We start from the raw sequence: 13,816 nt of genomic DNA, 5'->3' as shown, positions 1-13,816 counted from the left end.
GTACCTGGGTGTAGGCATGGTGTTTTCACCTGTACTCTTGGCCATGGCCTCTTTGCACGCACCTGTAGTCTCAGTGGATGTATGCAGGGTGTTACCTGTACTCTTGGCTCTGCCCACTTTGCTTGTACCTGGGTGTAGGCAGGGCGTTCTGACCTGTACTCTTGACCCTGCCTACTTTTCTTGTACCTGTAATCTCAGTGGGTGTACGCAGGGTGTTCTTACCTGTACTCTTGGCCCTGCCCAACTGGGTGTAGGCAGGGCGTATTTACCTGTACTCTTGGCCCTGCCCACAACTGTAGTCTCAGTGGATGTATGCAGGGCGTTGTTCCCTGTACTCTTGGCCCTGCCCACTCTGCACGTACCTGTAATCCCTGTGGATATAGGCAGGGGGTTCCTTCCAGCACTCAGCCCCGCCCAGTCTGCACGCACCTGTAATCCCTGTGGATATAGGCAGGAGGTTCCTTCCAGCACTCCTGGCTCTCTGGATCCAGGATACAGTGGATGGGGTGGCTCAGGTCAATGCGGCCCTCCTGCTGCCCTGGAGAGACAAAATATTAGTCATAGGGGGTCTAAAATGGGAGCTGAGTGTGGAGGGGCAGGCCAGGAAAGCTCGATAGGGGAAGTAAAGGCGACGTTGATTGGCAGAATGAGTCAATGGAAGGAGGATGTGAGGGATAGAGGAGGAAAGGGAGAGGACAAAGCAGATGAAGCCCACATCTACATACAGCAGAAGAAGGGATTTGAAGGCCTTTGACTCTTACCGTCGATGGCTGAGCGGCACACCAGGTGAGTGTATGAGAAGTGCAGCGGAGTGTCTGCAGAAGGGAAGTACCACTCGGTCATCTTTCGGGACCGTTCACTTGCCTCCAGGTAGAGCCGAGCATCGGCCAGGCTGGCCTGTCCTTCTCCTGCCATCTGTAGAAGGGAGAGGCTGTCCGTGAGATAGCTGAGGCGGTTAGTGCACCTGCTGTAGAGCTGTGCATTGAACCTACAGGCCACATTCTCGAATCCCAACAAGGCCCACTCAGCATTTTATCCTGCAAAGTATCCTTGGGCAGGGCATCTCTTACATCACAGAAGTGGGCTCTGTTACTGCAGTTCCATTTTTCACCACCAGAGGCGAGATCATGCCATGTGGTCCCACTAAAAAAGGTGATATGCCCACAGTTGGTGGAGTAACTTTGCTGAAAATGTTGGGGGGGGGACATGACATCTGATGAAAAGGTGCCCGAGCCAAATTAATGGGGACAAAATGGTGTTCCATGAAAGTTGGGGGGACAATCACCCCTGCGCCCCCCCTAAAATTACACCCCGCCCATGCCACAGTTCTAATATCCTCTCAGTACATGGCAAGCATGGCCTGCAAAACCTTCTCACCCTCTCAAAGGGACCAGCACCTGCGGTAGAATGTACTTTACCTTAAGGGCCTTCAGAATGGTCAGGCCCTGGAAGTTCTCGTGTGGGGTGTGTGGCGACCTCCTGCCTCTGTAGCCATCTCCGGAGCCCCCGGCCACCTGAAAGAGCGCAGGAAGGATATTTATCCACTCATTCACTTTCCAAACATTCACTCTTCCCGGCAATCATTCATCTGTGCATTCATAGATCCTGTCGCCGGTTTACATGTCCATGCAATCAGTCTTGCACTTGCGCACATATTCATACACGTATTGCCACACAGTCAGCCAGTCATTCGTTCTTTTACTGACCAATGCAACCATGCATGTGTGCATGCAGGCATTATCCGCAGGCCCGTCCGAGGCACGGGTCTCGGGTGTGGCCCTAATGGGAGTCTGGCTGAGTCGTACCGCTTTTGAGAGCACGGCGGACCTTTTCATGCAGTGCCCATTGTTGGGCCCCTCAAACACAGCTACTTACCTTTGCTAGGCGAAGGATATAGCCACACTCCTCTTCAGAGAGCAGTCCATCCAACACCACGCGGCGGGTCCCATTTAGCTGTCGGGCATCCAGGGTGACGGTGGGGCCATCATAAGGTGGAGGTCCTGCAGGGGGGGAAAAGGGATTATCCAGGAGCTACCACTTGCTCCTGTGCTTCAATCTTACTAGATGTAACAAAAACTGCGCTTTGATGGCCCTAGAGGCCATGATTGGGTTGATCAAGGAGCTATGGTTGAGTTGCCCTGGGGTCTATCGCAGGGACGCACCAAGGGCTATGATTGGTTTGCTCCAATGTTTAAACATGGAGTTGTCCAAGGGCTTTGGTTGGGTTGTCCCAATGGCCATTGCTGGGTTGATCAAAGAGCTATGGTTGAGTTGCCTGGGGTCTATCGCAGGGACACACCAAGGGCTATGAATGGTTTGCTCCAATGTTTAGACATGGCGCTGTCCACATACTTTGCTTGGGTTGTCCCAGTGGCCATTGCTGGGTTGATCAAGGAGCTATGGTTGAGTTGCCCTGGGTCTATCGCAGGGACGCACCAAGGGCTACGATTGATTAGCTCCAATGTTGTCCAAGGGCTTTGGTTGGGTTGGCCCAGTGGCCATTGCATGGGTTTTGGATGGTGCAGGTTCTAGGCCTGGTGCTACGAATGGTTGATAAAGGAAGCTACTGTTTGATTGCTGCATGGCTATGCTTACCTTAGACTTGTTATTCTCTTGAGACAAAGGCATGGACCAGGACTGCATTTTCCCTGCTTTGGACAGTGGGCAGGTTAGGTAAATCGGTGATGTGTTGGTATTGACATGCCAGGCCTCCACGTGTGGGAAGAAATTCATTCTTTGTATTGTTTGGGATAGTTTGTAGAGACAACAAAGCCCCATTTTGATGGCCCAGGGAGTCTGAGACAGCATGACGTATTTGGAGTGCCACCATTACTGTGTAAGGCCCTGTGGTGTGGGCACGCGTGTGGGGAAGAAGAGGGACTACTGGCGTTGGAAGAGCAGGAGGCACAGTAGCATGTATCACCAACCCCCGGAGCTTCCTTACCCCTCTCCGGTTCATCCTCGTCCTCCTCAGAGGCCTTCTTCTTGTTGTCCCTTGAGAGAAGAGGAAACAGAGAGCTATGGGTCAAACAGTCAGCATTCAGCCACCCCACCACACAGGGAACCCAGGCAAAGCCCACCAGTGCTCCTGCCGTGACACTTCAGCGCATAAGGTGTGCTGTGCCTATATCAATCACACTTGGGTTGGGGGTGAGACCGGGCCAACTGGAGTGCTTTTTTTAATGCTCTACCAATGGAAGCAGACTGCTTTGTGCTCGGAAGCTGTCGCTTGGTGACGCCGGACATTCTGAGCAGCCATTTTGGCGCCGCCATTTTGGTGCAGCGGCTTCGGCGCAGCTCCAATTCAGGCAAGCCTGGTGGCACTACAAACAATATCACGGCACAGTGACCTACACGTGCTGGGATGTTACTTTTTGCTTAAATATATTCTTATCCTTAGCACTAGTGCTTAGGATCAAAATTGAAAATATATGTAAGCACACAGTAACATCCTGGCGCTCGTGGGGCCGCGTGCGGAATATTCCTGTTTGCAGTGCAATCCCGGCATGGACAGCTCAGGGCGCACCTGAATAGGGGCTGCACAGAAACGGCTGCGCCAAAATGGCCAAGTTCGGGCGCGGAAAAAGACGTCATACGCTCGCTGGGAACGGACCATATATATTTATCCGGGCAGGGGTGCCCTCCTGTGGTAAAAGGCGGAACTGCACCCGACAGAGGCTATCCGCTTCTTTTCCCCACTCCACGTATCTCGCTATTGATAATGATATGATTATTAGCAATATTTTTCACCATAATAATGAGACTTGAGAACTTAAGCTCGACTGTGATATTATAATACCAGAAGTTACTGTTGCCCAATGTTACACTGGGAATTGAAAGCTGGGAACTGAAAATGATTAATCTTTCTGCAGTGAGTGCGTTATCCCACGGATCTGTTTCCCGCCTTCTCCTCGCTTTCCCCGCCCTCTCTCTCCCCCTGCTTGCCTGTCTTTACACTCCCCCTCTCTCCCGCTGCTTGCCTGTCTTTACACTCCCCCCTCTCTCGCTGCTTGCCTGTCTTTACACTCCCTCTCTACACTCCCTCTCTGCTGACGTCCCCTCTCCCCGTGTCTCTCTGCCACTTCAAACACACGCTGCTGCCTTTGTCCTACCCTCTCCACTCTCCCACTCTTTCAGCTCTTTCTAGCGTTGACCTTACTATCTTTCCCCACTCGCCCCTTAATGTCTTTTCCGCTTGTTCCCTTCCCCGTTTTTCTCTTTCTTTTCCTCGTCTTTAAATTCTCCGGGCTGCTTCCCTTCTCCCCCTTTACCCATCCTTAAGTGTTACTTTCCCTCTCTATCAATAGTGTTACAGGTATCTTTTTTTTATCTGCATGTCATTTGCCTGTGTAAGCGAGTACACCGTCCCCCGACACCCCCAAAAATGTACAGTGGCCTTGGCAAAGTGCGGTAAACCCGGTGGCGTTGCAGGGACCGTATGCAAAGTGAAAGCAGGAAAATGACATGAAATGGGTCTTGCAGACGATACCGGCCCCAGACGCTCTTGTAACGGACCAGTAATTCACAAGTATTGAATAATGCAAGGTCAGAGTTTATTGCTATATAAGAAGTGTCCTTTCTCCAAATCAGGTGATCCCACAGGCGCCCTAATGCTCACAGGTCACAGCCATAAAGTACGTTCTGCAAACAAGGCTTACACATCTCCCAGACCGCCACAAGTTTCATGGCTCAACCAGCACTTAGAAGCATTTGATGGCCAATGCGGCGCTATGTAAACTCACACTCACCTCAGCCTCTCCCTGGCCACCTCCGGGATAAGGTACTCTGGCGTCCAGGGGTCCTAGGAGACAAGACAGAAAGGCAAGCTCAGGAGACGGGTTGGTAAGCTGTAGGCTGACGGGACAACACGGGGTCTAGGGGTAAAGGCAGAGCTGTGCCAGTAAAGAGTGAAACATACTACTCGGACACCTTCAGTGTCAGGATTGGTGGGGGTCACGAGGAAGCCCCGAATGTATCTTTCTCTCTGTCCTTGTCCCTTCGGTTCATCTGTCAATCAGTTCTCCCTCTATCTGTCCCTGTTTCTGTTTGCTTCTCCTCTGCCCGTCTCTTACCCGGTCTCCTTTTCTCTTTTTTCGTCTTCACCTCTGTCTGTCCACCTATTTCTCTCTACAGGGCCGGCCTAGGAATTGCATGGCCCTGCGTGGAAAAGATGTGTGGCCCTGCTAATTTGCATAAATAGTGACATTAGTGATATCACAGAATGAGTCTTTAGTGTGCAAAGGTATCATGGGAAGTTAAATGATGTTGCCATGTGTAAGATAGTAGACAAATACACTGATGTCCAGTATATGAACTGTCAGTATTAATATTTACCTATGTGGTAATATCAGGAGTGAGGCCTTTTTTGAAGTTCCAGACCGCTGAATACCTTGCACAGACTTCTAATTTTGGCAGATAAGGCACAGTGTGATAAAGGTTGCGGGAGCACTCACTGTGGTTAAGTGGCGAAGGCCGGGTTTGAGATCAGTCTGCAATTCAGGAACTTGAACACCTCTCTTGCCAGATGTAATTGATAGAAATACTGTTTGCAAAAGGTGTTCTGAAACTTTGGTTCAAAACACTGTCTGTGGGAGGCTTTGCAAACATATGGTGATAGTGTTTTTCTAACTGAAACCAACTGCTGCTTTTGCAGTAGTTTCACAATTGTTTTTATTTTTATTGTGTGCATATTTGGGCGTATTGTTCAAATTAGCGAAATGCTTTTATTTCCGAAGCTACAGATAAGGATTATTTTGACTGACCACACAAATAATAGCAATAACTATTTATCAAGGGATGCTCACTGCAAAATGGGAAGGTACCCTCATTAATGTACCCCGTGAGCCTTCACTGGAGGTGGTGAGCAGGCCAAAACTGTTCACCGGGTGTAGAATAGCAGGGGATCCTATCTATAGCAGTAAGTTGCAAAGGCAAATGAGGGGGTTGGGAGACTGTTGCTGAGATGTTATACGCATGCGCTTTCTACAAATGTAAAAATGTAAACTATGGTGTTTTTACATGGGGATGAGTACGGCTCCCGCGCTTCACTCGTTGTGGGAACTTTTGCCCCCATACAGAAAATCAAAAGCTGGCACCCAAGAATATAGGCCCAGTAAGTGAACATATCTTAAAGTGAAAGATACAAATGTAGTTCACTTGACCTTTCCCCTTAGAAGAAAGTGCACCAGGCAAAAGAGCATCAGCCTTTCAAAAATAGTAAACAGAAAAATAACCAGAGAGAGGACATTTTTACATTGAAGGAATAGTGCGCTCAGACATATTATTTGCTAAAATGATGGCCAATAGTCTAAAAGATAGTTTAGACATATTTTGAATGAAAGTTCCTATGTAAACACTTTGAGCAAACGATGCTCAAAGTGTTTACATGGGAGCATCCATTTTGTGATTTCAGGCAGCCTACTCAGCTCTGCCCTGGTGGCACTAAACAAGCATGTGTGAGATAAGGGCAGGGAACCCTCTTTTTTGAAGGGGGCTTGACTCCAGAGGGTTAGGTCAAAACTGTAGAGAGAGAATAGAGTCAAAAGCTACCCTTGTCATTAACGCTCTGTGGTAAGCAGTGGAGCTAGAATAGCGTATGTCAGTTTAGCTCATCCAGGGAACACAAGGGAGTGAAATTATTTACAAACATAAAAATGCTATTTATTGATTTCTCAAAAACAAATGTTTAAAGCAGCGACATATGCCATCTTAGGCACAGGAAAGAACATTGTATACACATCTCAAGTGATTATGCATAAAGGTGGGTTAGTACAACTGAAGTGACTGTAGTTTCGTGTGTTGCTAACAAATGAGGCAACACGTAACCGTTGTCGACACACATAAATCAGGTGTTTCTAGTGCGGTGAATGGATTGAGCTGCCAGCGGTTGAAGGGATGGAAACTGCTGGGAGTTGCACCAGACTGTCTTCAGGACTGGGAAAACTTGAAGCACAATGGTGCTAGAAGAGTGCCAGGCACCTACAGATAGTAAGATGGACGGGAGGTTGGTATTAATACACAAGATATTTGCAGGATGTGTTCACAAGGAGACACTGCGAAAAGAAAACATACCTAGGGTAGTGGGAGCGTCATGGCTGAATGTCGTTAGGTGGCCAGTTTGTAGAATATATCTCTGGCGAAAGGATTGAGGTCCTTTGAATGGACTGGAGGTCTCTGCAATAATTTAGAAGAGCCCAATGTGATTGGAGTTTTAAGCGAGTGAATGAATAAATCGTGGATCAAACGCTAAATTACCTGATGAGGCTGGAACGGGATCCAGGTAAGATAAGATGAGAGAGGAGTTCTCTATCTGGGGAACGGAATTAAGCCGTCGTTTAACTGTGGAGGAAACAGTAAAATTAATCATGGAGAAAATATGCTGCATGGGTAAGCAAGTTTACTGGTATACCGGTAGGGTAGAGTAGGTGCGAGTCTATTCACAAGCTGGTGCATGGAAAGGTGCTAATCAAAGTGCTCAATATTGGTCAAATGTGAGCTGGCTCTCGCACCTACTCTACCCTACCGGTATGCCAGTAAACTTGCTTACCCCTGCAGCATATTTTCTCCATGATTAATTTTACACTTTCCTCCACAGTTAAACCACGGCTTAATTCCGTTCCCCAGATAGAGAACTCCTCTCTCATCTTATATTACCAGGATCCCGTTCCAGCCTCACCAGGTAATTTAGCGTTTGATCCACGATTTATTCATTCACTCGCTTAAAACTCCAATCACATTGGGCTCTTCTAAATTATTGCAGAGACCTCCAGTCCATTCAAAGGACCTCAATCCTTTCGCCAGAGATATATTCTACAAACTGGCCACCTAACGACATTCAGCCATGACGCTCCCACTACCCTAGGTATGTTTTCTTTTCGCAGTGTCTCCTTGTGAACACATCCTGCAAATATCTTGTGTATTAATACCAACCTCCCGTCCATCTTACTATCTGTAGGTGCCTGGCACTCTTCTAGCACCATAGTGCTTCAAGTTTTCCCAGTCCTGAAGACAGTCCGGTGCAACTCCCAGCAGTTTCCATCTCTTCAACCGCTGGCAGCTCAATCCATTCACCGCACTAGAAACACCTGATTTATGTGTGTCGACAACGGTTACGTGTTGCCTCATTTGTTAGCAACACACGAAACTACAGTCACTTCAGTTGTACTAACCCACCTATATGCATAATCACTTGAGATGTGTATACAATGTTCTTTCCTGTGCCTAAGATGGCATATGTCGCTGTTTTAAACATTTGTTTGAGAAATCAATAAATTGCATTTTTATGTTTGTAAATAATTTCACTCCCTTGTGTTCCCTGGATGAGCTAAACTGACATACGCTATTCTAGCTCCACTGCTTACCACAGAAAACTACCAGAGCGCTAATGACAAGGGTAGCTTTTGACTCTATTCTCTCTACAGTTGTGGCACTAAACAAGCAGCAAAAGCCCCCTACTGGGAGCTTTTGCTTACTGCAGCCAGAGCAGAACTGAGGAGGCTGCCTTCGCTTTATTTTACGTTTTCGGTGCTCCCCAAGCCCAGGGATGCACAGAAAACGTAAAATTAAGGCAAAAAGCTGAGGTGCGTCAATAAAAAATACAACGTTGTTGTATTTGTGACTGTTGTGGTTGGAAAACCATGGAAATCATAAATACAACAACGTTGTTATTCTGACTGCGGCAGCTTTCGCGTGGAGTCTCCTGCGCTCCCCCAACCTCAAGGGAGTCCAGGAGATTCCAAGTGAAAGCTGCCGCATTCAGAACAACAACGTTGTTGGATTTGTAAATACTGCAGCATTTACAAATACAACAACGTTGTATTTCTCACTGCGGAAGCTTTCGCTTGGAGCCTCCTAGACTCCCTCAGGGTTGGGGGAGCCCCAGAGACCCAAAGTGATAGCCACGGCTGGCAGAAACAAAACGGTTGTGTTTCAAAAACGCTGCAGTTTTTCTTTCTGAGTTTCTCGGGCTTCTCCGGCTCGGAGGAGCGCGAGAAACTTAGAAAGAAACCCGCAGCGTTTTTTAATACAACAATGTTGTATTTATGTTTGCGGTAGCTTCAGCTTGGATCCCAGGAGGCTCCAAGCTGAAGCTACCGCAAACATAAATACAACGTTTTAAAAGCTGCAGTTTTATTTCTAAGTTTTCGGGCTCCTCCAGCCCGGAAAACTTAGAAAAAAAAAACACAGCTAGTGCTTATTTAAAAAAAAGAAATTAGCACTTACCGAGATGCAGCTTTCCTGCATGCAGAGTCTGGTCTCCGTCCTCTGGCACCAATGAAGCAAAAGCCACCCAGTGGTAGCTTGTGTTTACTACAGCTGTCTGGCTTTTGCTTCATTAGTGTCGCAAAGGCGGCATCCAGTTCACAAAATGGATGCCTCCTAGTGCTTCCCATTTTAAAGTTTGAGCTTCATTTGCTCAATACTTTCCAAATATTTTTTAGATATTTTTTTTATTGTTGGCCATCTTTTTTGCCAATAATATTTCTGAGCGTACTATTCCTTTAAATACACTGGCCAAGTAGAAATATTCCCTAGAAAACAAAATCCCAATATAAGCATGCGCTTTGAGGATCATTTTACTTCCGCCCTCTGAAAAAAGTTACGCTGTTCACCCACGTGTATCCTTTACTTGTGCCCTGAAAAGCAGAACATGGCCACAGTCAGGGAAAAATAACTGCACCAGTCTCCAGGATTGCAACCTCTCTTGCCACATCCTGGGCAAATATTCAGGACTGGCTTGCCCTCTCCTCATTCCCCATCTTGCTTTTAACAATACTCCGCTTTGCTTTATGAAGATGACTTGAAAAGTACATATACCAATGTCAGGTTCCCACTAAAATATATAAATAATTATAGAAATATGTAAGCAAAAAGTGTACAATTGTGACATTATTCCCCCATCTTGACTGGGATACTACAAATACCCACATGCAATTCTGAAAAATGCAAACAAATGGCTGTTGGGTTTTGAAAATGTATTTTCAAGAGGTATAACAACATGCAATGTGTGAAAAGTTTACCTCGTTGTGGTTCAGTGTTTGAGAAATGAAGGGTTCATATATGATGTGCTGAAAATATCACATTCTACCAAAAATAAACTATTTTTTGTGCGTTAAGTATGAACATCTGAAAACAATGTAGCTAATTTAAAACTGTTTTGTTTCATATATTGTAATTGACCTGGAGGAGAACATAGATTCAGGCATCTAACTGGGGATTTTTGTTGTCTTTCAGAATGTCTACCTATTTGCATTTCTTAACACAGAAACGTTACAAACATCTCCTCCAAAACAACGGTCTCTTAAATGGGCCATCGTTTGTAAATCGCCCCCACTTGAATGCGCTGCTTGAAGAAAGAAAGTGATAAGTCGTCATTAAAGGGCATGCAGCCTCTGATGGGCTGCTGGGAACGGGCGTCTGTCTCTCTAGAGAGCCACAGGAGGTTGGGAGGCGACACCACAGCCTTACGTGAGTTTCATACATGGAAGCTGCGCGGCAGTTGAGGCAGACACTGGTGCAGTGTGGGTCCCCTGTGACAGCTTCTGACAGCAGGGCCTTGTGCCACCGCACAGACTGCCCATGCCTTGGGCCGGCTCTATCTCTCTATTTACATATATGTCACTTTCTATGCCCATCTGGTTCACCCTCCCACTGCCACTCTCTTTTCATGTCTGTTTCCCTGTCTGTGTACCCTCCTGCTTCTCAGCCCTTTGCATGGACCACCCTCTTTCTTGGTCTGTCTATGGCTCATTCTCACGAGCATTAGCGATACAATCTAATAGGACAGGGCATTCTCTATGCCTTGGAATTGGGTAAGTGTATGGCAGATCTTTCTGGGAAGATGTAACTGAGGGCAGTTCTAGTGTCAGCAATGAACTGTACATAAGCTCTGAGATCTATGACCCCGTCCTTGGACCTTGGAGTCGAGCTGGATCTCTGCTGTGACGTGGCACACCCCTGCTCCTGTTCTGCCATGAAACTGGTTTGCCCTTGTCCCAGGCCCTGCTTTGCCGCTGAGAGGGCTATCGCCTCAGCTTCTGCTCTGTTATGAAGCGGGTTACCCCATGTCCCAGCTACTGCTTCGCTGTGAAGTGGGCCATCCTGTGTAAAGCAGACTACTGCAAGTCTTAGTTCCTGCACATGGGTGACGCAGGCTACCACCTTCCCTAGCTCCGGCTCTGAGGTGATGCGGGCCATCGCCTGCTCCAACTTCGCTGCGATGCGAGCCTCCGCCTGCCCCCCTTCCTGCTCGGTTATGAAGCTAACTACCGCCTGTCTGAGCTCCGGCTCTGTGGTCAAGTGGGCTACCTCAAATCCTAGTTCCTACTGTGCTATGAACTACTACATCTCCTAGTCCCGGGTCTGTGATGAAGAGGGCGACTGCATGCCCTAGTTCCTGCTACGAGGTGGTGCAGGCTACTGCATGTCCTAGTTTCTGCGCTGAAGTGAGATACTGCATATCCTAGTCCCGGGTCTGTGGTGGAGCGGGCGACTGCATGCCCTAGTTCCTATTCTGCGATGGTGCAGGATACTGCATGCCCTAGTTCCTACTCTGCGATGGTGCAGGATACTGCATGCCCTAGTTCCTACTCTGCGATGGTGCAGGATACTGCATGCCCTAGTTCCTGCTACGAGGTGGTGCAGGCTACTACATCTCCTAGTTCCGGGTCTGTGATGAAGAGGGCGACTGCAGGCCCTAGTTCCTCGTTGGCTTTGAACAGGGCTACTACATGTCCTAGTTCCTACTCTGTGATGGTGCAGGATACTGCATGCCCTAGTTCCTACTCTGCGATGGTGCAGGATACTGCATGCCCTAGTTCCTACTCTGCGATGGTGCAGGATACTGCATGCCCTAGTTCCTACTCTGCGATGGTGCAGGATACTGCATATCCTAGTCCGGGTCTGCGATGAAGAGGGCTACTACATGTCCTAGTTCCTACTCTGCGATGGTGCAGGATACTGCATGCCCTAGTTCCTTGTTGGCTGTGAACAGGGCTACTACATGTCCTAGTTCCTACTCTGCGATGGTGCAGGATACTGCATGCCCTAGTTCCTGCTCTGCAGTGGAGTGAGATACTGCATATCCTAGTCCGGGTCTGCGATGAAGAGGGCTACTACATGTCCTAGTTCCTACTCTGCGATGGTGCAGGATACTGCATGCCCTAGTTCCTGCTCTGCGTTGTAGCAGAATACTGCATGTCCTGGTTCTTGCCTGCGGTGGTTCAGGCTACCGCATGTCTTATTTCTGGGTCTGTGATGAAGACGACACAGCATGTCTTAGTTTCTGCTCTGTGCTGGAGTGAGATACTGTATATCCTAGTCCGGGTCTGCGATTAAGAGGGCTACTGCATGTCCTAGTTTCTGCTCTGCGGTGGAGTGAGATACTGCATATCCTAGTCCGGGTCTGCGATGAAGAGGGCTACTGCATGTCCTAGTTTCTGCTCTGCAGTGGAGTGAGATACTGCATATCCTAGTCCGGGTCTGCGATGAAGAGGGCTACTGCATGTCCTAGTTTCTGCTCTGCGGTGGAGTGAGATACTGCATATCCTAGTCCGGGTCTGCGATGAAGAGGGCTACTGCATGTCCTAGTTTCTGCTCTGCAGTGGAGTGAGATACTGCATATCCTAGTCCGGGTCTGCGATGAAGAGGGCTACTGCATGTCCTAGTTCCTACTCTGCGATGGTGCAGGATACTGCATGCCCTAGTTCCTGCTCTGCGTTGTAGCAGAATACTGCATGCCCTGGTTCTTGCCTGCGGTGGTTCAGGCTACCGCATGTCTTAGTTCTGGGTCTGTGATGAAGACGACACAGCATGTCTTAGTTTCTGCTCTGCGCTGGAGTGAGATACTGCATATCCTAGTCCGGGTCTGCGATGAAGAGGGCTACTGCATGTCCTAGTTTCTGCTCTGCAGTGGAGTGAGATACTGCATATCCTAGTCCGGGTCTGCGATGAAGAGGGCTACCTCATGTCCTAGTTTCTGCTCTGCGGTGGAGTGAGATACTGCATATCCTAGTCCGGGTCTGCGATGAAGAGGGCTACCTCATGTCCTAGTTTCTGCTCTGCGGTGGAGTGAGATACTGCATATCCTAGTCCGGGTCTGTGATGAAGAGGGCTACTGCATGCCCTAGTTCCTTGTTGGCTTTGAGCCTGGGTAGTGCATGTCCTAGTTCCTACTCTGCGATGGTGCAGGATATTGCATGTCTTAGTTCCGGTTCTGTGGTGGAGCAGGCTACTGCATGTCCTTGTTCTGGGTCTGCGATGAAGAGGACTACTGCATGCCCTAGTTCCTGCTCTGTGGTGGAGCGGAATACTACATGTCTTAGTCCGGGTCTGTGATGAAGAGGAACTACTGCATGACCTGGTTCCTACTCGGCAGTGGTTCAAGCTACCGCATGTCTTAGTTCCGGGTCTGCGATGAAGAAGGCTACTGCATGTCCTAGTTTCTGCGCTGAAGTGAGATACTGCATATCCTAGTCCGGGTCTGTGATCAAGTGGGCTACTGCAGGTCCTAGTTTCTGCTCTGTGCTGGAGTGAGATACTGCATATCCTAGTCCGGGTCTGCGATTAAGAGGGCTACTGCATGTCCTAGTTTCTGCTCTGCGGTGGAGTGAGATACTGCATATCCTAGTCCGGGTCTGCGATGAAGAGGGCTACTGCATGTCCTAGTTTCTGCTCTGCAGTGGAGTGAGATACTGCATATCCTAGTCCGGGTCTGCGATGAAGAGGGCTACTGCATGTCCTAGTTTCTGCTCTGCAGTGGAGTGAGATACTGCATATCCTAGTCCGGGTCTGCGATGAAGAGGGCTACTGCATGTCC

At 48.4% G+C, this 13,816-nt stretch overlaps 1 protein-coding gene across 1 annotated transcript in view; it reads right to left on the bottom strand.

The window, feature by feature from the left end:
- P3H3 (prolyl 3-hydroxylase 3) overlaps nucleotides 1–13,816 on the bottom strand; it is a 112,194-nt gene that overhangs the window by 44,883 nt on the left and 53,495 nt on the right. The window contains exons 7-12 of the mRNA XM_069650633.1: nucleotides 4,749–4,801; nucleotides 2,945–2,994; nucleotides 1,876–2,000; nucleotides 1,419–1,514; nucleotides 762–915; nucleotides 430–538 (exon numbers count right to left, since the gene is read on the bottom strand). Of these exons, the coding sequence (XP_069506734.1) occupies nucleotides 430–538; nucleotides 762–915; nucleotides 1,419–1,514; nucleotides 1,876–2,000; nucleotides 2,945–2,994; nucleotides 4,749–4,801 (587 nt within the window). The remainder of the gene's footprint in view (nucleotides 1–429; nucleotides 539–761; nucleotides 916–1,418; nucleotides 1,515–1,875; nucleotides 2,001–2,944; nucleotides 2,995–4,748; nucleotides 4,802–13,816) is intronic.

Source organism: Ambystoma mexicanum, chromosome 3p (genome assembly GCF_040938575.1).
Source record: "Ambystoma mexicanum isolate Mex_15411 chromosome 3p, UKY_AmexF1_1, whole genome shotgun sequence".
Classification (NCBI taxonomy): Eukaryota; Metazoa; Chordata; class Amphibia; order Caudata; family Ambystomatidae; genus Ambystoma; species Ambystoma mexicanum.
The sequence above is the reverse complement of the archived record's forward strand: the minus strand, read 5'-3'. Positions and strand labels throughout refer to the sequence as shown.